Source organism: Pelodiscus sinensis, chromosome 5 (assembly GCF_052426305.1).
Source record: "Pelodiscus sinensis isolate ZL-2025 chromosome 5, ASM5242630v1, whole genome shotgun sequence".
In the NCBI taxonomy this organism is placed as follows: domain Eukaryota; kingdom Metazoa; phylum Chordata; order Testudines; family Trionychidae; genus Pelodiscus; species Pelodiscus sinensis.
This window is the reverse complement of record NC_143056.1, coordinates 99,852,540-99,875,378: the sequence shown is the minus strand read 5'-3', so window position 1 is coordinate 99,875,378 and position 22,839 is coordinate 99,852,540. Positions and strand designations below refer to the sequence as shown.

Sequence of the window (22,839 nt, the reverse complement as noted above, 5' to 3'; positions counted from 1 at the left end):
AGCAATAAAGTTTTTATTTAGGGAAGACAGCAGGGAAAGAAAAGAAGACCATGGTGGGAACCCAAGGGCAGGGAGGAGGGAGGCTCAGAAACATGAGAAGGACAGCCTTTTGCCTCCTGGAGGTTGAGTGTGAGGCTGAATTTGAGCCCCAGTGTCCTGGCATCTCTGGGGGGTCAAGGCTATGGAACTGGAGGAGAAGCTGAAGTGATTTTTGTGCAAGATGTTTGGGAGGGGGGGAGAGTGTTCTTCTCCAGGCAGGTGCTCCATCACTACCATCATTCTCCTGTTGCTTTGCTCGCAGTTCCCTGCACATTTTCCTCTCCTGCCTCTCCACTCGCATTTCTTCCAGGAGTGCATTCCTCCTTTCCATCTCTTCCTTAAACATGTCTTCTTTTGTCCAGTTTTACCTGCAGATCTGTGAGACAGAGACAGCTGCAGGAGCCATGGGAGTACGAGCACGCTGCTTGTTGATCCTGCTATAACAAAAAGTTACAAGGGCACAGGTTACAGGAGATACAATGTGTTAAACCTATCCCGCATCTGTTAGCACAAAGCAAAGGTCTGTGTTCTGTGCAAGGCCAGAGTTTTGCTTTAAAGTGGCCACTGTACCACGGGTACACAGTATCTTTCGAGGCTGTGTAGGCATAGGGCACACTACACATCACACCCAATTGCCTTAACCCACTAGTAGTAAGAAAAAAACCTTGTGAACTCACCAGAAGTGCTCTCCCTGGGATCAGTGTTCGGCTGGGAGATGTCCTGGGAGGAGGGAACTGGCCCCAACATATTAAAGTTCTTGGCTCTCACCAATCACCAACTTGCCATTCTCTTCCTCCTCTTCTCTCCCCCTCCCTCTCCCCCCCGCCCCAGCACCATGTTGTCCCCTGTGCTTCTGCCCAGAGTGTCTCAGCTGGACTCCATGGTCAGGCTTGGGAAGCTGGTCAGGTCCCCCGCACCTAAAATTGCATGCAGCTGGTCATTGAAAAGGCATGGTTGTGGTGATTCACCAGACTGTCTGATTGCCACCTTTGTCTTGTGGTAGCACTGCCTCAGCTCCTTTATTTTAACACAGCACCATGGGGTATCCTTACTTCACCACGGCCTATGTCATCATCACGTAAATACTGGCGTTTCAGTTGCTGGTTCGGCTGTCAAGAGAATGGGTTCCTCTCCCCACACCTCAATGAGGCCCAAGATCTCTTGCACACTTCATGCTAACGCTCTTTTCTGACCCTGGGAACTGGAGCTTGTGGGACTTGACACATTGGAAGTCATGGCCACGTGTGCCGCTCAGGTGTGCTCTGAGGTGTGCTCCACATGGGTGACTGAAATTCAAACTTTCCTGGGGCTTTACCTGTTCACCAGGGGTATGTCTATACTGCGGAGCTATTTTGGGATACCGGAAGTATCCTGAAATAGCTATTCTGTGTCTTTTAGCAATCCCATTATTTTGATATATATCAGGCTCGCTATTCCGACATGCCTGTAAACCTCATTCCTCAAGAAGTCGGGACATTTCAGAATAGTGGTTTATTTTAACATTTCGTGCTATGTAGACAGCGCCAAATTTCTAAATAAGCTATTGCGAAATTAATTTGAAATAAGCTACACCATTTGCGTAGCTCAAACTGCATAGCTTATTTCAAGCTCCGGGTGTAGCTTAGATGCACCCCTGGAGAGCAGTAGAGATGCAAGTTCTGGCCACAGCAGTCAGAGCAGGGCACTGAGGGATGCCTCCCAGAGGCCAAAAACCTTTACTTTCACCAATGCTGTGTCTACACTACTGTAAATTTGACCAGGCAAAATCAGAAATTGTATTACTCCTCATAAAAGCAGGAGTACCTAAAATTGACTTTAGACAGAATAGGCTTGGTCATGTGGACACATCATTTACAAAATCAAACTCATGCAACTAAATTTGAGCTAAATTCCTAGGCTATGTCTAGACTGCTCCCTGTTGTGCAAAAAAATATGCAAATGAGGCAAAGTGTGGAATATTGCCATGCCTCATTTGCATAATTATTAGGTTCCGTTTTTGTGCGAGAGCCGTTCTTCCTCTTTTTTCAGGAAGAACGTCTCTTGCATAAGAGGGGTTTTTTGCACAAAAAGGAGCTGTGTAGACGTTTTCTTTTTGTGCAAAAGCCTCTTCTGCAAAACCGGAGCCTCATTAATTATGCAAATGAGGCGCAGCGATATTCCACACTTTGCCTCACTTGCATATTTTTTTGTACAAGACGGGGCAGTCTAGACATAGCCCTAGTGTAGACCAGGCCATAGCAAACATTTATATTGAACAATATATAAAAACCACTAGAGGTAGCTATTTTGCTGCTTATACTCAGCAGCAACTGAAGATTTGCTTGGATGATCATAGCCTCACCAAATACATTTGCCTTCCTCCACCAAATTTAAAGTTTCAAATCTTTGCTTTTCTTTGAGAAAGTAATGCATTCAAGTAAGTAAAGTGTAAAGTAAATTGTCACCATTTCACCAGTATTTGGTGTTTTTTAAAGCTCCAGGTCTAGGGGGCATGTGGTTAGTGAAAGATCTCAGTTTTCATTATTTAAAAGGTAAGGTTTTGGGTCTTAGTTTCAAGCTTATTTTCTGCAACCAAAAGTGCATTCTAAAGCTTCACAACCCAGAAGACAAAGAAATGCCAATGTTCTAATTTTAATTTCAAGATTTCTGAGGACCAATTCATGATTTTTGAACATACTGAACTAGCAATATTGTGATTCTATTCCACAGTGACAATTTCCAGATTCAGGATGTCCCAGTGCACGATAGAAATCAATTGGGGGCAGGATCTTCCCCACATTTTTTTCTTTTTTTCCCCTTGCCTATAAAATAGCCATGGTGTGGGTTCATAAGGAGATGCCAGCCCCCTGCTAACCAAGAGGCAAGAGCTAAAAGCTCTGAAGGGTAGGAAATCTGCTGCCTTTTATTCCAGGAGAGGGATTCATATCCCCTCCTGCTACAATGATCTTTTGGGATCCCCCCCAATCTTTCTCTCTACCTCCTCACATACAAAGATGGAGGCTACTGCCTGAAGCAGCTGCCCCAATACCGCTCCTCACAATAGGGTTAGGGTCATTATGCATAGGTCACTTGGGGTGCATCTACACAGCAAAGTTCTGTTGGAATCACGGCCGTTATTCTGAAATAACTATGTCAGCATCTACGCAGCAATAACATTATTTCAAAATAATTTCGAAATAACAGGAGGCTTTATCTGACTTCTGTAAACCTCATTCTACAAAGAATAATACTTACTCTGATATAGCTAGGGCTGTGTAGATGATCCACTGCTGCTATTTCGAAATAGCCCCTCACCGGCCATTCTAAGTTATTCCTCCCCAGTGCCTCCTGGGGCCCTAACTCGAGATAGCACGTCTACATTAGGGGAGCCTGCCTCGGATTCATTTTGAGGCTTCCCTGCAGTGTAGACATGCTATTTCAAAATAAGCTATTTCAAAATAACTATTACAGAATAGCTCATTCCAAAATAACTGTACAGTGTAGACATAGCCTTGGAGTTAGGGTTAGGGTTCCTATACTGTGCTGCTCCTCCTTCCCTGCCCATTTCCAAAGAGTGCATCCCCTTCCAAAAGAAAGGAATAACAGGCTGCAGTTTCCCTCCTGCTCCATTCACCCTCTTCACGGGCTGCAAATCCCCACGTCTTGGCAAATAAGATCTGGCAATCACTTCCATGGGCTACTGTCAGAAAGTAGGACTGTACAGAGGAAAGAGGTAAAAATTAAATATTTTGCCTATGTTTTTAAAAGTAGAAGTCCAAAACTATTAGTCTAGTTGCAAGGGGCCTCCTGAATTTGTAAGAGCCAGTAGGGTTACAGAACAGGCTTACCACAATTTTAACAACTGAAATTCTTCTCTGAAAAGGGATTAAAAAATGGCTCCATATCCCAAAGACTCTTCTCCAAATGTCCTCTCGTTAAAGATAAAAGATACTTTTTCTAGTGGTCCAGATTTCAAATTCAACCTGCAATCTGAGAGTCCCCTGGGTTCTTTCCTTGTCATGCAGTGCTAATAAAGGTTTGGAAGGCCAAATGGGCTTCGTCTACACTGCAGGCTTCTCGCACAAGAAGCTTTTTGCGGAAGAGATCTTCCACAAAAATGTCTTGCGCAAGAGAGCATCCAGACTGCATGGACGCTCTCTCGAAAGAAAGCTCTGATTGCTATTCACAGAATAGCCAGCAGAGCACCTGTGCTTTTGTCGATTGGCTCTTTTTGCACAAAAAGCCCCTATTGCCCGTTCACACACACCTGTTTGTGCAAGGACTATTGCACAAAAAGGAGTTATTCCTTATAGAAAAAGGAATACCTCTACTGCAAAAAACCCCTCTTTGTTCTTTTGATTTCCTTTAAATTTACTTTCACTAAAATGCGCTTGATGTATGGAGGCTTCGCAGGTTTTTGCTCACTTTCCCATCCTGTGTCTCGCATTTCCCAAGCCTGTCTCCTCTTTGTAATGTCTATGACATCTCTAATAGCTTTATATTGCTGCAGACTCACATCTTACAAAGGGAGAATTCTCCTGTCCAAATTTTCATCCCTTTTCAGTTCACAATGCAGAAAAAAAACAAGCATACTTACCGAGTCCGCCCATTGCCCTGGCAACTCATTATCTCCAGCGTAAGGCATCCAGGCTTGACTCCTGTATGCCGTGGGCGGGGTTGGAATGAAATAGCCCGTGAACCCAGGTCGACTTGCTGCAGGTATGGCAAACACTGCAGGTACTGTATTTCCTAACAAGCAATACGGTGGAGGCAATTAGTAGTTGATAATCTTAGCTATAGACCTAGAGGATCATTACAAAGTGTACATGAAGCAGCGAGAGACACAATGAGTCTTTGCCAGTAAGTTGAGAACATCAGACTAGAATAGGATTGTTCACATCAGCTGCGCAGATCTCCTTTCTAAAAAGGCAAAGCATATTAGAGTGGCTAAGGACTGTATCTGCAGGCGGAGTGAAGGGTATTGTAAAGCTGCTTCAGGAAGTATGCAGAGTAGTTGTGTCAGAATGAGGGGAGCGCAAGGGTGTCATTGATGTGACTGGCTCCTTACTTCCTACAAGGGTTGATGGTCATATCCCTAGTAAAAATAGTCATGAATCTCTCATAACTTGTTCTTTGACAAGTGCTGCTCATGTCCATTCCAATATGTGTGTGAACACAGGGTCCCTGGAAGATATTCCCTAGCAGTACTTGTTGGGTCCACTAAGGAGCCCCCAAGATGGCACAGAATATAATCCTCTGCCGACCCACTGCCTACTCAATTCAGTCATAGAATCCTAGGGCTGGAAGAGACCTCCGGAGGTCTTAGAATCCAGCACCCTGCCCAGAGCAGAACCAACCCCAACTAAATCATCCCAGCCAAGGCTTTGTCAAGCCAAGGCTTAAAAACCTCTACGGATGGAGATTCCACCACCTTCCTAGGGAACCCATCCCAGTGCTTCACCACCCTCCTAGGAAAATAGTTTTTCCTAATATCCAACCTAGACCTACCCCCACTGCAACTTGAGACCATTGCTCCTTGTTCTGCCATCTGTCACTACTGTGAACAGCCTCTCTCCATTCTCTTTGGAACCTTCCTTTAAGTAGCTGAAGGCTGCTATCAAATCCACCCTCACTCTTCTTCTGTTCTAAAGACTAAATAAGCCCAAATCCTTCACCCTCTCCTTGTAGCTCATGTGCTCCAGCCCCCTAATCATTTTGGTTGCCCTTTGCTGGACTTTCTCCAATGCAGCCATATCCTTTGTTTAATGGGGATCCTGATGCATTAGATCCAGCCCCATCGATTTGTGTATGATTAACTTTTGTAAATAGTTCTTAACCTGTCCTTTCCCACCTCCTTCCCATACTGGATTGCCTAGTGCAGTAGTCTGGGAGCTGACGTTGTCTGTGAAGACAGAGGCAAAGAAAGCATTGAGTACTTCAGCTTTTCCCACATCATCTGTCACTAGGTTACCTCCCTCATCCAGTAAGGGCCACACACCCTCCCTGATCACCCTCTTATTGCTAACATGCATGTTATACTTCATATCCCTTGCTAGCTGCAATTCCAATTGTTCGCCTTCCTGATTACACCCCTGCATGCTCAGGCAATATATTTATACTCCTCCCTAGTCATCTGTCCATGTTTCCACTTCTTGGAAGTTTCCTTTTTGTGTTTAAGCTCACCAAGGATTTCATTGCTAAACCAAACTGGTCGCCTACCATATTTGCTTTTCTTACTGCACATTGGGATGGCTTGTTCCTGTGCCTTCAATAAGGCTTCTTTAAAATACAGCCAGCTCTCCTGGACTCCTTTCCCTTTCATGTTAGCATCCCAGGGGATGCTGCCCATCAGTTCTCCGAGGGAGTCAAAGTCTGCTTTTCTGAAGTCCAGGGTGTGTATTTTGCTACTCTCCTTTCTTCTTTTGGTCAGGATCCTGAAATTTACCATCTCATGATCACTGCTTCCCCAGATTGCCACCTACCTCTACTTCCCTTATTAGTTCTTCCCTGTTTGTGAGCAGCAGGTCAAGCTGTGCATGGCCCCTGTTCGGTTCCTTCAGCACTTGTCCTGGGAAGTAATCCCCAACAGTCTCCAAAAACTTCCTGGATTGTCTGTGTACTGCTGTATTGGTCTCCCAACAGATGTCAGGGTGATTAACAACCCCCATGAGAACCAGGGCCCATGATCTGGAAGCTTCTCTTAGTTGTCTGAAGAAATTCTTGTCTACCTCATCCATCTGATTGCTAGTCTATAGCAGACACGGACCACAACATCACCGCTTGTTGCTCCCAAGTGAAACAAAGAAGAAACTTAGTTGGGAGGAGGGAAAGGTTGCAAGCAGGTGGGGGTTAAAGTGGAAAAGACTCAGCTCCCACCAACTCTTGTTTGTTCTGACTACTACATACAAAGCTACTTGGACTGTCCTGCACTCCATACCAGAACTATAAAATCCCATTGCAAAATGAACCATTTAACCAATATGTTTAACTGGGATCCCATGGCAGGGAGCTGCTCTGGCTGGGCCTGCCATGTCATGCTGCTAGCGGGGTGCTGCAGCGGGACTAGGAGAAAGGGCAGTTGATATTTGCTGATGCCGAGAATGAAAACAGATTGAAATAGGATGGTGAGCTCTCACTACACAGGCCAGGGAAGATGGGGAGCTCTTGCTGTACTTTTAGCAGCACTGGATCAGGAGCCAGGGGAGCTCTGTGCTTAGGAGAGGGGTACAAGCTGCATTGCCCCTGTTTTCCTCTTATTTCAACCCTGGATTGAGGTTGCTGTTTGTTTGGAGACAGTGTTCAATCACGCGGCTGGGAGAATGGCAGGCAAATTGTAGTTCCAGCAAGTCTCAGGAGTTTGCATGACAACTGCCTCCTACAAGCCATGGCTCAACAAATATCGTGGCCATAGTTGTTCTTGGTGAACTCCCAGCTCCTTAGTCAAGACACGTAATCTCCATTGCTTTCCTGGCAAAGATGAAATCATGCAGAGCCTTGTTAGGGCTTCTCAAGAGCAGCCAAAAGAGATCCGCTCATAGTTACCACCTGAATGTGAAGCTGAAGCCACAACGTTCCAACAAAGTCCCAGGGGTTTGAGGTGCCCAGATCCGGTTTTTAAGGGAAATGGAATCTGCAGTTATTCTTTTGATACAGACATTGCAGTGGGAGTAAAGGGGATTCTTTGCTAAAGTTTGTCACAGACAAAATCTCACTCTAGTTTCCAGTCCAGTTAAACACAGTCTGTTCTTCTAATGACACCACATGGGAGCTCCCTAGCCCAAACCTACATAGTTGCAGGAGGGATTGCTGATTGCAGTACGGGAGCCGGCAATCTGCTATTCTGGAACATACATCATTTGGTTCACTTACTCCAGGGTCCTGCCTCATGAAGTGGCTAGAACCTGGTGTTTAAAAACCCCCCGTAACTTCCATCATATCCCATCTTTAACAATGCATATGACAATGGGGGCAAGGCAAAGTACCTTATGTTGACCCTCAAGCCAGCAAGAAAAGCATTTAGTAAATCCTTCTCCATAGCCATAAATAACAATCTGTGCTTGAACTATCCCCTAAGCTTGTCTGCACATGACACAGAGCATGGAAAGGATTTCTGTTTGCACCACGCTCTTTTTCACCTGAGTAGTTCAATGCTGACTGATCCAATGGCCCAACAGACACTGGAGGTCTTGAACCCGGGGTACAGGATGCAGGATCATGCTGTTGGGCCTGTTCTGTCCCACTGGACTCAGGTATTCTTGTCTTGCTGCCAATATCCGATGTCGACCTGTGCATTACAAAAAAAAGCAAGAAACTCTGGTGATTCTGACTGACAGGATCTTCAACAACTGCAGCAGGAAGTGCAAGCAAAAGCCAGTGGGCAACAATTTGTTTTTTCTGTGGCATCCGTGGTGTTTGACTATCAATAGAAAGCAATTTCCATTGCCCTGGGCTGCTCTCTCCTACAGTGTATGATTTACAGTTCTACAGCCCATTCACTCAACACTCCAAACTGGATCCCAGGGTACGTCTAAACTACATGGCTCCGTCGACGGAGCCATGTAGATTTGTTGTTTTGGCAAAGTCAAATGAAGCCGCGATTTAAATGATCGCGGCTTCATTTAAATTTACATGGCTGCCGCGCTGAGCGGACAAACAGCTGAGGAATAACGGGGCTGCCGACAAAGGACTTCGATGTCGGCAGGGGAGCGTCCAGACTAGCGCGCTGAGCCGACAAACAGCTGATCAGCTGTTTGTCGGCTCAGCGTGGCAGCCATGTAAATTTAAATGAAGCCGCAATCATTTAAATCGCGGCTTCATTTGACTTTGCCTATGAGTCTAATCTACATGCCTCTGACGACAGAGGCATGTAGTCTAGACACCGCCCCAGTGACATACAACACAGAAATCACAACTACATGGTATTTCAACAATAAGCTACAATGGACAATGCTAGATAATTACTACAGGCGGTGGTGCTATAAAGCAGGAGGGTGAGAGGCTTTAGTATACAGCACGCTTGTCCCTAATTGTTGCCTATCATGAAATTTAAATGACAAAAATGAGCCAAGCAATGAGAACTATGCATGTCCTGAGTATATGACGGTGGGCAAATACCAACCTGCAGGTCAGATCCTGTCAGCCAGGGTTAGCCCGCCACATTTACCTGTACCTCCTGTGACGGTGCGTTGTGGTTTCCCCATCTCCTGCAGTCCCGTAGTGGCACAAACAGACTCCACCAGCCATTGGAATAGAGGGAGTTTATTGCTTCTCCAGGGTACAGCACAGCACAGATATAATCTGGTTACAGGGCAGGCCTAGAATGCCTCAGCCCCCCTTGAGATGGGGGAGACTGGGCCCCTAAATTCCGGCCCCTTCCCTAGGCTGTCTCCTCCATGATCCCAGACAGAAACTACCACTCTCTTCCAGCCCTGCCCCCCAGCCAGGTGTTAGTCTCCGCCTTCCTTCCTTTGTCTTCCTCCCTGGGAGGCTGAGCCTGGGTGTCTGGGTTAATACACATTTGGGAGAGTCAATGAGAATCTCCTATCACAGCACAGGGGGGCCCCGGGTCACAGAGCAGACAGCACCCCCACTACGCCACACCTCCACAGGTACAAGGATCACAGCTCCCATTGGCCACGGATTGCCATTCCTGGCCAATGGGAGCTGCGATCACCTGTACCTGCGGAGGCTAACCCTGACGAACTGTCACACTTTATTGCCCACCCCTGGTATATGACATGGGCTTGATATCAATGGCAGTCAATCAGAAAAGCTTCATTAGTGTTTGGTATTCTATTCGAATTCCATAGAAACTGCCTGCAGGTATACAGTCCTTTACAGTTTGGCCTAGTTGGTACTATATAGCACATGGCTGAAGGTCTGACTTCATTAAACTGAAAAAGCCATATTGCTAAGGTGAAACACAATGTATATATTAAAATAAACACAACACATGCATTTATTAGGCCTACAAACATGGGAATGAAATATCAGAGAGCAATTCCTAACTGAGTCCAGAGTCCCAAAAGCCATTTTATTATTCATATAATTATTTGTTCAATAGAGCTGAATGACTTAGAAAAGAAGAGCAGAAATGATATGATAGTGAAATATTGACTACTTTGTGCTCATTTGCAATATATGACATGGTTTTTTTCAAAGTAGAGTCAAATCATGGCTTAAGAGATATCAGAGCAGAGAACCCAATCCCTAGTGGCCGTGGGACAGGGTTGGCCGGGTGGCCCTGGCCAGAGAACCGTCAGCAGCAGTGGGGCCAAGTGGCAATGGGGAACTCTTGGCTGGGGAGTCCTGGGGATTCCCCAGTGGCAGCAGGGTAGACAGCTTCTGAGCAGGGCTGGCAGCGGCGGGTGGCCCTGGCCTGGTGGCAGTGGAGCCAGAAGCAGGGTAGATGCCCCAGCTTTGGAAGCTCTCTTGGTCCAGCAAACTCCCTGGTTCAGGACCGCTCAAGTCCCAAGGATGCCAGACCAGGGAGGTCCAACCTGTAGTGGAATATGGGATCCTTTGTTGTTTTCTTTTACCATGTTGAAATTTAAGCACCAAAATGAATTTCTTAATTTCATGAACATCTCTTGATTACAAGGAAGATGGTTAATAAATGCCACTAGAAGTTATAGTTCTGGAGTAATCCTCATTAGTGCAGTAAAGATTTACAGTTTTTGGCTATAACAAAAATAGCAATGAATTACCTCCTGAGAGACGGTGCAGCCACAGGACATGTTCTGGGAGGAATTGGGGGTGGGGGAGAGCCCATTACCATTTCAGGAAGCTGAGAAAACCTGTAAGCCTGAGAAACAGAAAATGAATAACCTTATTTTAAAAAACAACAACATGAGAACCTAACAAGTGAAGATATTTGTTAAACTCATTCCAACAACACCTATAAATTGCATATACCAGTTTTATGATCACTGGCTTTTAGGAAGTTAACTTTTGGTGGTGCTTATAGTAGGAGGTATCTTATTTCAGATTTTACCATAGGCTGAGTGATTTTTTGAATGATGCAGAAAGCATGCATACCGATGGGATCCCAGAACTGCAGCTGAGAAATTCAAACAGAAGGAATAAGAAAATAATGCCTCCGGCTCCATAACCCAACCTTTCTCAATTTTGGAAGACTCATCCCTTCCTGAAAACCTCCAGAGAGGGAGATCACAGTTTTGCTCCCTCTGAAAGTTACATGTTTTTAAGTCAGTATAACTGGAAGTATCCTTGAAACAACATCTACTGAAATGAAACTGCCAGCAAATCATTACTTGATATTTCAACTTCTTTTTTCTGGCTTTCAGTGGATTTTTTTTCCATTTTCTCCTAAGCAAGAAAACCAGGGTACTTAAACCACAGCATTGTAAAGCAATGAAGGGCACAAACAAATCCACAAGGCAAGGTAATTCAGAGAAATCCAGGATCAGACCACTGGGTCATGATATCTAGCAACCTGCCTTCCAACAAGGCTGGGTTTCATCTTGAGTACAGCTAGAGACTGTGCAATATTCACGGTATGTGAAAGGATACATCTCCCTGACCCTCATGGTCCAAAGAATAGAGTATCACCTTTATCCAGAGCGGCTATGCAGGGCAGCCTATGCAGCCGGGGAGAGGGGGCCACAGTACGAGATGACCATTTCACTATGGCAAGCATCAACACACGAATGGAGAGCAACAAAATCTTCCTGGGAAATGGGGTCAAAGATCTGCCTGATTAACTTATTGTCAAAGAGATGCCATGGCAGGGCTCCCTTTGCTCCGCCTGCGTCAATGTCTGCTGCTGGAAGCAAGGCAACACACAATTTGGCTGCATGAGGATTGGGGAGTGCCCCACTTGCCTCCAAAAGCGCAGCCCGGGTTTGCTTGTTAACCTTCAGCAGGGATATGTCAGAGATTGCAGCCTATGCACAAGTGTAGAATTATCAAAAATTGTTTTCTTCTACAAATGCTGCACAGCCACGGTCTGTACTTTGGGGAAGTCATAATTCAAACTTCTTCCCCCCGCCACTGCACCCCCAAATTTAAAAAAACACCTCACCATGATATAGAGGTGTCTGCAGAGCAGAGGTCTGCTCGACTCCAGGAGGATGTAAGAAAGTGAGAATTTTTTCCAGGGCCATGGATATTATAACAGAAACGTAATAACTGTATCATGAACAGCACAGTCACTCTATTGCTAATGGCTGCTTTTTCAGACCACACCTCGAGGAGTCCACCATCTCAGACACCATCATCAGACAGAATACAGCAGCTGAGGAGAAAAAAGCCGAGGATACGTGATGATCTGATGACGGATTTGTGGGTCACTCCTTTGCTCAGTCAGAGAAAAGAGAACAGAGACGAGCTATGGAGAGGGACTAAAGAGCTACGGAGAAGAGCAAAGAGAGCACAGATGGCACCAGAGACAAGGTAGGGCCAATGAACAGAGACAGGAGACCAGTGAACGCATGCTAGAGCTCATGAATGACACCCTGAGGAATATAATACTCATGAACAATAATACAGACGTAAGCCCCCCGCATCTATAACTCTTTTCCCAGAAGCTATGCCTCTACTTTGCCCCCCCCCTCTGCCCAGCATCATCCTGAACAGTTGCAAAGGTGCAATTCTGCATCCAGCAATCCTTCTTTCTCAACACGCTCATCACAATCCAGCAATGGTTTCTTCCCCTTGAACTCCACTCCCTGGGAACCCAGCCATGGCAGCTGGACATCAGCACAGCTGTAAAGTTTTCAAATAGAATAAAAGACAAATGTCTGTCATGCATGTTTCCATTAGTTTTTATTTTGTGTTAAACCCACACCAAATGCTCTAGCCACACTCACAACCCCAACACACAGAAATCTCAGGCCCCCTCGTTGTCAAAAAGGTTCCTTAGAGCCTCCCTGATATTGATGGCCAACTTATGTGCACCTCTCACAGCTCGAGGGTCAGGCTGTTCGAAGTGTGAGTCCCAACACCGTACCTCAGTGCTCCACCTATCAGGAAACAAGTCACCCTTACTCTCACAGAAATTACATAAGCAACAGCATGCAGCCACCACATTGGGGCTATGATCCGCCGAAATGTCCAGCCTGCCATACAGACACCTCCATTGCCCTTTCACTGTGCCAAAGCACCCCTTCTAATCGATGTACTCTGAGGCATCGTGGGGGTGGCGCTATAATGGGGGAGGTATTTCATCTGTTTGCTCCACCATAGGTAGGAAAGCCCTGTTCAACAAAGCCAGCCACTGAGTCATCCCCATCTCTCAGAGTCACCATCCTGTCCAGCAAAATTTCACTTATTGCCTGGTACACTTGCAGCAGTGCTGCCCCGACGGTAGACCTGCCTATTCTAAAGTGATTCACAGCTGAACAGTAGCAATCTAGAGTGGCCAGCTTGCACAAAGCAACGGCCCCATGCTTATCTACCGAGACAGCAGCTCTCATTCAGGTGACCTTGTGCTGCAGTTCAGGGGCCAGCTCAGCACATGGCTCCAGGAAGGTCGCTTTGCACATCCAAGAGTTCTGTAGCCGCTGCTCTTCATCTCACACCCACATGTCAATGCAGTCCCACCACTCACAGCTGGTTTCCCTGGCCCAAAAGTGATGATCCAATGGGTATCTCAGGTCTGCCATAACAAAATTAGATGTAAATCCATCATCATCTAAGTCTGATGAATCTGAAATAGATTCTGATGAAGCTGATGAATTTCCTGACTCTGATGAGTATTCATCATTGTTGTCCGCTAGTAGATCTGTAATTAGGTACACCGCAATGTGTGATGTCTTCTGCACAATGCACACTGTAAGGGCCAAAGGGCTGGGATCCTTGTTTTCTTGCCACGATTGCTCGAGTTGTCGCAAAATCCAGAAAACCCCAGGGACATCTGGGAAGAAAGCAGATGGCTGATGGGACATTTTTCACATTCCCATCACGCCTAATGCTATGTTGCACATTCCCACTGTGCTTAGCGGGTGAAGATGACGCAAGGCTCTGTGCTTGCTCTTTCTGTTGTCTCGGGAGCTGCAGATGTGGCCAGGAGTTGTGGACACCAGGTACCAGAAAAACTGGTTTGACTTGTTTCCAGTTTTGGTAACTCCTGTCTGTCAACAGCACTTGCATTGCCACACTTTGCTAGTGTAAACATAGCCTATTGCTATATCAGGCTATAAACTCCATGGTATTCACTAATAACATTTTGTTCATAAACAGTAAGGTGTCTTCACTATTGCATTAACCTCCATATTGGACTGGGATTCCTCCCAGCAGAGGCAAATAAGTGAGGGCAATGAATCACCTGATGAGTCACTGGAAGCTAGAGGAGTCACCTGACAGAGGGCAATGAAACCTTATCAAAAGACTCTCCCCTTTTCAGTGAAGGTGGAGTGACCGAACACAGACTTGGGTAGATGGAAAGGGGGAATCCTGACTGTCCTGGAAGGCTATTAAAAGCCAAAGGACATTTTGGTGAGAGAGGAAACTGAGGCAGGAATGAACATGTGAGTTTTGTTATTTTTCTATAGATATGCATATTTCTTGCGCTGCCTCTGGGAATCAACTAGTTCAGAAATTCCTTTGCAACATCTGGATTACTTGCTTTGACTCTCTCAAAGTCTTGAAGAGGGTAAACCAGTAATTCAAAGGGTCCATAGCTGCGGTGAGACTCTGGAGTGCAGAGTACAAGAATAGTGGGGAGGATGAATACAGCTCGCACTAAGGAGAAAGGCTTGTAATTGTAACATTGCAGTTCATACATTAATATTAACCTGTTCCAAGTTATCGAGTCAATGGAGTTGGGTGAAATTTTTGAGTTGCAGATTATAATCAAACTAGTAGTTGAGACCCTATGTTGTTGCAGACCTATAATTTGTAAATCCACATGCTTTAAAGCAGAAAACCAGAAAATCACTAAGAACAAAAAATCTGGCCAGTAACCAGCTGCGCCTCCCAGTAATGACGGACCCTGTGACATTCCAAACAGAGAAGATGCTTGCAGCAGGCTCTATGCAATCCTACCCACTGCAATATTCTAGCCTTCAAATTCTAGCATGTAGGGTGGCTGTGCTGTGAAAGTTGGGTGCATTGGTGACGATGGCAAATGAGAGGTATAAGTTGCAGAGAGGGCCTATGACAACTCAGGGCAAGATGTGGCCTGGGGGCCAGATCCAGCCCATGGACTGCGTCTGGTTACTTTCTATTTCTATCCTGCTGCCCCTTCCACTGAATTTCCAAGAGATGGCTCAGGCAGCAGGATCCTATTTAAATGGCTCACGGCTCCTGGTCACGGTGCTACCCTGGCAGGGGCCAGAGCCACAAGCCTTTAAAATAGCCACAGCAACCCCAAATGGCAATGCAGCAGTAGTGGGGCCGGTAGTTACAAGATCTTTGCTCTGTTTTTACTTCAAAGCCTCTGGCCCTAGACAACTCTTCGGGGGAGGCTAGTCCCCAACCCCACCCCAGGCTCCGCCCATTCTGGGAGATGTAACCAGAAATTCACTTGACGGACCAAAATTCATGAAGTGTCCCCCTGAAAAAATTATTGCCTACCCCGGTCTATGAGTTTGGGGTTATTGTGTGTGCTGGTGGTTGTGTTGATTTGTGTCTAAAGGGGGTCACGTTAGGATATTTGTGGGGAGGGGCAAACATATAGGTGTGGAAGTCAGGTCAAGTAATCCACCATCTCTGCAGTCTCTCTCATACAACCAATTAATCTATTGCATGCAAATAAGCTGTAGAGTAAGAGTAGTGATTAGCTAAATTACCTCAGATAGCAAAATGTTCTAGGATTCTTGGCATGACACACACAGATGCCTTATTATAGCCTGAGAGTAATTCATGAAGTTAAAATAGCAGAAAACTTAAATCAGATGGTAACAGACCAGAAAACCCAGTGATGATTCAACCTGGTAATATTCTGAATGAAGAGAAACTCTTAACCATGCTTGTAGCTTTTTCATCACTTTGCCCTGACTCAGATATCCTGGGCTTCAAAGTGACAACCCTAGAATCTTATACAGATGAATGGCCAAATCTTTACATCCCTTCTTAAGATTTATTAGGTTGATTATTGGATTAATCTATTTAACGAAAGTGATTCCAATCCAATACAGATACTAAGCTGATTTTACCTTGATTTGATTTCGGTTTAATAGTTCAAGTTTAATTTTATTATTAATAGTAGTTTAGCTTTGGGGATATGTTTCCCTGATTTTAATAGCTGTAAATGTTTATGAAATTGATATCGAGTGGCATTTGCTTCAATAATCAGCAGAGGTTTCTAATCTTTGAGATGCTGGCTGAATATCAACTAGTCAAAGCCGGACCAGTTCCCTGTAATTAGTCTTAGTTCTCATGTCAGAATCAGAGATGGTAGCTTGCCCAAAGTCCTAACATACAAGGCTCTGTTAGTCTGTGTTTTTCAGTTTTGACTGCCAGAAAAATTACTTCAATTTTTCAGACTACAGTTCTCAGCTTGTTTCAGTCAGCTTTCAGGGTTTCAAAAGTGGAAACCATACCATTAGCATCCTTAAATGGATGTTGGGGAAAAAAGATATTGGCCCCATAGCCAAACACTTAAATACAGGTTCCAGCTGACCTTTGCAGCTGCATGAGCTGCCTGAAAAAGCTTATAAAGCCCTTATTATGGGATTTTATTGGAGTCGCACAGCAAAACACTCAATGTACTTAGAAAAACAAGAATGGCATTTTAACATAATTTTTCCAGTACTTATTACATTGGAGAAATTATCAAATCTTAGTGAAAATGCTGCAGATCCTCTTTATAAAACATGAATTCAGAGAACAGCATGATTAGTCTCTATTCAAAAATACATAGCCATATAACTTATTTATTTCACTTTAAAAGATCTGTTCAACTATAAAAGTAATTTGATAGGACACATGGGGTATGTCAATACTACGAGACTCCGTCGATGGAGCCATGTAGATGAGTTTACTAGACATAGTAAAATGAAGGGTTGATTTAAATAATCGCCGCTTCATTTACATCAAAATGGCTGCCACGCTGTGCCGCCAAACAGCTGATCAGCACAGTGCAGCAGCCATTTTGATGTAAATGAAGCGGCGATTATTTAAATCACCACTTCAGTTTCCTATGTCTAGTAAACTCATCTACATGGCTCTGTCAATGGAGCCACATAGTCTAGACATACCCATGGTGATCAGCACAACTTAATCAGATTCCAACCATAAAACATGATCAAATGCAGTATGAACTGCAGTAAAGCAATTTCCAAGTGCCAGGAGTAACTTTATTCTGATTTAAACACTATTTGCCTGAACATGAGCATTTAATGCCCCTGGCTTCAAGTTATCTCTGAAGGATAGTTCAGGAAAAGCAGTCCTTACTGGTATACTCTCCTTACCATAGAAGGTAATCATAGCAATGATGATTCGGAATTGTCTCTCTTTATATATAAAAAAGTTTTTCCTGACGGATGACAGAATGTTCCTGCCAGGCAACAGAATAACTTCATCAAGTCATCAGTGTCAACAGGTTCTCTCAGCAAAGCAAAAGTGGCCAGAGAGAGGGGGTAGGCAAGCGTAGCAAATAGAGGGTGCAGCCCCTAATGACAATATATTTCTAAAAACAATGAGTAGTCCTAGTATAATTTACTTAAATACAGACAGAGTCAGGAATCTCCATTTCTATTAGGACTCTTGAAATGTCTTCTTTCAGAAAAACATGTACTGCTGAAAAAAATGTGCCTTTTGCTTTTTTCCTTTCTGAAGCATAATCCTATGTGTTTTCAGAAATTTTACATTCTTACATGGCCTATTTATTTGGTTTTGTTGCCAAAAGTTGGGCAGCTGTTCAGTTTACTTCACCAGACAAAACTCGGGTGTAGCTGTGCAGATGATAATTGTGAAAGAAAATGTTTGTTTTGTGAAGTTTAGATAAAGTATCTGAGAGTTCAGAGGAGTTTAAAGGAGCGATTGCCAACCATGAGCATGGAGAGCAGTTCCAATATTGCTACCTAGATACTTCAGTCATTCATCACTTTATATTTTCAATACATGAGAGGCAGGGAAATATCTACATGTTACGGATAAGAAAAATGAAGCACAGATAAACTTGCCCAAGGTCACATAGGAAATCTGAGACAGGAACCAGGTACAGAGAAGAGCAGCAAAAATGATTAGGGGTATGGAACATCTTTCATATAAGGAGAGATTAAAAGACTGGACTTACACAAGCCTAGGAAAGACACTGAGGGAGGATATGATAAAGGTCTATACAGTCATGAATGGTGTAGAGAAAGTGACTAGAAAAGTGTTATTTTACCTCTTCATATCATACAGGAATCAGGGGTCACCCACAAGAATGAATAGACAATAGATTTAAAACATAAGGAAGTACTACTTCACACTATTATGTGAACAATACAGAGGCGAGGCCCATTATTCAAACTGGATATAAGGAATCTTCTTTTAAGTGTGTATGCATGCACTAACTTACATATGTGCATATAGTTATCAGAAAAACAGGTTGAATCTCTTTAGTCCAGCACCTGACCGGTGCTGAATCAGAGAACTTGCTAAACTATGGAAGGTCAATATTGTCTAGCAGCATTACCAACACTTCCACTGCTTACTGGGCTCTTAGAAGACATTTAGGGATAAATTAGAGCTAAATAACAGCACAGATCACTGAGAGCCAGGACTGGTGGCTATAAACAAACTTCATGGGACTGCAGAAAACTTGGCCCCACCCATGATAAGTGGACATCCAGCTATCTAAAATCATGCCAGACCAAGGATGATGCTGGACTAGAGAGGTTCAACCTGTACAAGTTCATATGTGTTTCATGCACATGTACATGGGGCTCTTGATTTAAAAACTATAGCCTAGAACACAAGTATCTTCATGATAGTACTGTAAGCAATATTTTAACTTACTGGTCTTGGTAAGCTGTACTGATATATTTCCGGTCTGTATGTTGGCACCCACTGTACTCCCCCTCTGGGCCGGGTCATGGTACCAGGGGCGCTGGTCACAACTTCAGAATATGACATGTGTTGTGCTGAACTGTGAGCATCTTGTCTGTTCTGCCCTCCATGACCTGCAGATGCCAGACTAAATGCCTCTTCCAATAGCAAATGCATCTGATGTCTAACTTCATCAATAGAAGGCTGAGAACTTAAAGTAGATGTCTCAGAATGACCTTTAGCCTGACGGGATCTGGTATAACTTTGAGGTTCATTGACATGGTCAACATTTGTTTCTTCTGTCATTTCAGGTTCAGTCTGTTGGATAAAGTAAAAGCATTTTATGTACATATACATCAGAACAGGAGTCTTGTTTTTTACATATTTTCTCCAATACAGATAAAATAGAATTTTCTCATGTCCATGCACAAAATGGTACAATACATGAGACTATATACTATAATGTTTATACCAGTTGCAACTGTGATTGCCCAGCATTTCTGCATAGCAAGTGTAAAAAATTAGTGTAAAAAGTTTGGTTTAAGTGACATTAAGCATCTTGTGTATCCAGCACAAGTCATTCAGGGTACGTCTAGACTGCGGCACTATTTCAAGATACTTCCAGTATCCCAAAATAGCTATTCTGCATCTTTTGAGCATGCCTGTTATTTTTAAAAAGATTTCATAATAATGGGCATGCTATTCTGATGTCCCTGTAGCCCTCCTTCCACGAGGGTTAAGGGATGTTTCGGAATAGTGATTTATTTTGAAATAAGGTATTTCGAAATTAGATCAAAATAAGATTCATAATTTGCATAACTCAAATTGCGTATCTTATTCCAAGCTAACGGTGCCGTGTAGATGCACCCTCAGTAAATAGTAGACTGTGACTGTAGCCTAGACTTCCAAATAACAGGAAAATACATAGGATGCATTTATGGCACTAATATGAAAGAGTTAAGCACTTTTAATAATTTTGAAACATTATTATAGGCTGTCCTCGCTACAAGACTAACATACATTCAAAAAACCCTGGACTTATAGCAAAACAACTTAAAGTGGAGAATTTTCTCCTGCGGCTGACTTCCATTTGCGCAAATTTGGGGTTTTGGGGTTTTTTTTGCATGACTTAAGAGCGGGGAATGGGAGGACTTATAATGTATCAGTTCCTACAAACATCAACAACTTTAGTGTGGAGTGAATGCAAACCAGGGCAACTTATAGCAGGGATGGCCTGTGTCTAGATTTAAAGCCTTCAGAGCAGGGATGATTTCTTTTCTGTATTTGTATGACATCCAATACAATGGGATTCCATTCACATTTGGAGCCCTCCATAATAAAACTACATAATAATAATGAATTAATAATATATGAGGAGTAGGTAATCTCAAGGACATTATGATTATTGAACATTTTAGGAGCAGTTTTGACACACTATATTCAAAATGTATGTTTGCAGTCACAAACAGGTAACACACTGGGCAAAATATCCACTTACCAATACAATTGCATATAAGTCCAGAGTTCAGAAAGGACAAACACCTAAAACTCTAAAGGAGGTCAAATAGAGCTAGAGAAACTCAGAAAATCAGGCCCAAAGGGACCAGTCTTGCAAAGATTTAAGCGCACAAACTCCAAGGTTTGAAACAGCACATTTGATGAGCGCAGTAACCTGTGAAGCCCCACACATGTATTTGTATAAGGGTAATTTAGGGGTCTGCTTTTGAAAGCATGGCAGTAAATGACAGAGCTATACTAAAGCAAAGAACCTTACTTCATATCAAGGAATATTTGTTACATTCTTCTTTTCAAAGCGTGATGCTGCTTAATAGTTCCCAAGAACCGAAGCTACCCATTATAAAAAGCTGTTACGTGTATTATTCGGCACTGCCTTGCACTTGGGGCAGTCACTTATAGCGGGGTAAACTGATTATGAACATGACCATTCTCATTTGGTTGCATTTTCCCCCTTTCCCCGGGTTTACAATGACTGCATAAGAGCTAAGGCAGTGGACAGCCAGGCACTTTACTTCAGCAAGTGAAGGGCTGACATTTAATACAGGTTGGACCTTCCTGGTCCAGCACCTGAGCAGTCCCAAACTAGGGAGTTTGTCAGACCAGGGGGGAGGGTGTCAATGCTCCCCTACAGGCTGCTGTCCTGCTCCCAGGCTCCTCTCCCAGTGCTAGGGCTCCTAAGGCTGAGTGTACCCACCCTGCCACTGGCCACACTGCTGCCTGGGGTTCCCCAGGGTTCCCCTGCCAGAGTTGCCAGCCCTGACACCAGGGATTGCCTGGCTGGGGCTACCCAGCCACCACCCAGCCCAGTCACTTGCTGGCCCAGGAAGGGCTTCCCAGCCGGCTCCCACTCCTGGCCTCCAGGGCTCTTCGATCCAGCAACATCTGTGGCCCTGCCAGACCGCAGATGTTACTGGACCAGAGTCCCAGATTTGGGAGGTTCAAACTGTGCTAAATAGACTTTAAGTGCTAATAAATAAACACAATACTGAAATCCATCTTGGATTCTGCACTTTTTCATGAGAAGCTGGGCAGGGTCCAACTTGGAACAAAGACTTCCCACCTTAGGCAGATCCTAAATTAATGGAGATTGCCTAGCTCCTAGAACTGGAAGGGACCTTGAAAGGTCATCAAGTCCAGTCCCCTGCCTTCACAGCAGGACCAAATACCCATCCCTGACAAATTTTTGCCACAATCCCTAAATAGCCTCCATAGGGACTGAACTCACAACTGTAGGTTTAGCACGCTAATGCTCAAGCCACTGAGCTATCCCTCCCCCTATTTAAGTGCGGGGAATGGGGTAACCCAGGTCATCAGTTCTCCCCTGGGTCTCCATCCAAGATTACTGCTGGAAATATCTAAGGCTGAACATGGAGGAAGACTGGACCCAGACTCTAAAAGCATCCAGTCTGGGCAGTGATTACTGGAACCACATGTAGGGCAAGAACTTTGTAACTTAGTGTGTTACGTTTAATTTGCACTTTTTTGCTTAATAACCTACTTTGTTCTGTGACCACTCAAGTCCTATCTTTTTTATATAAGAAATTACTTTTGTTTATTAATAGACTAAGGCTACATCTAGACTGCCCTCTCTTGAGCAAGAAAATATGCAAATAAGGCAAAGCGGTGAATATCTCTGCACCTCATTTGCATATTTAATGAGCTGCCATTTTGCGCAAGAGGCTTTTGCGCAAAAAGGAACCATCTACATGGCTCCGTTTTGCGCAAAAAAAAACCCCCTCTTGCACAAGAGCCGTTCTGTTGCTTTTTTCAGTAAGAACGGCTCTTGCGCAAGAGAGTTTTTTTCACAAAACGGAGCCATGTAAACAGCTCCATTTTGCGCAAAAGCCTCTTGCACAAAAACGGAGCCTTTAATTATGCAAATGAGGCACAGCAATATTCACCACCTCGCCTCATTTGCGTATTTTCTTGCACAAGAGGGGGCACTCTAGGTGTAGCTTAAGTGTAAGTAATTGTTACTGGGATAGGGGTGGGGGCAAACAGTCTGTGTGTGTCTCTTCATTGAGAAAGAGGGAGAATTTCATGAGCTTATATTGTATAGATCTCTATACAGCATACGGTGGATTTATTTAGTGTTCATCTCCAAAGGGGCTGTGTAATTGCGTATTAGGAAAGTCTCACACTGGACTGCTTTCAGCCTGGCTCGGCAGCCTTGGAGGGATGTCCCTGTCTGGGCCCAACAAGACAGGATTACAGCGTGCGCCCAGGCTGTCAGGGAAAGCAGGCTCAATGGGGGACTCAGCACATCAGGTGACAGTCCCAAGGGAGTCCTCACCCATCACAAACACAACAGGAAATCCACGTTGTTGAGTGGACAAATTTCCTATACCTCTTCTAGCCTAAATA

General features: G+C 44.3%; 1 protein-coding gene across 3 annotated transcripts in view; it reads right to left on the bottom strand.

The window, feature by feature from the left end:
- The window catches only part of KIAA1549L (KIAA1549 like), a 234,831-nt gene that overhangs the window by 9,986 nt on the left and 202,006 nt on the right, over nucleotides 1-22,839 (bottom strand). For all 3 annotated transcript variants that reach the window (XM_075927818.2, XM_075927820.2, XM_075927819.2), the window contains 4 exons: nucleotides 18,928-19,275; nucleotides 10,725-10,822; nucleotides 8,154-8,302; nucleotides 4,616-4,767 (listed from right to left, as the gene is read on the bottom strand). In XM_075927818.2, coding sequence (XP_075783933.2) covers nucleotides 4,616-4,767; nucleotides 8,154-8,302; nucleotides 10,725-10,822; nucleotides 18,928-19,275 — 747 coding nt within the window. The remainder of the gene's footprint in view (nucleotides 1-4,615; nucleotides 4,768-8,153; nucleotides 8,303-10,724; nucleotides 10,823-18,927; nucleotides 19,276-22,839) is intronic.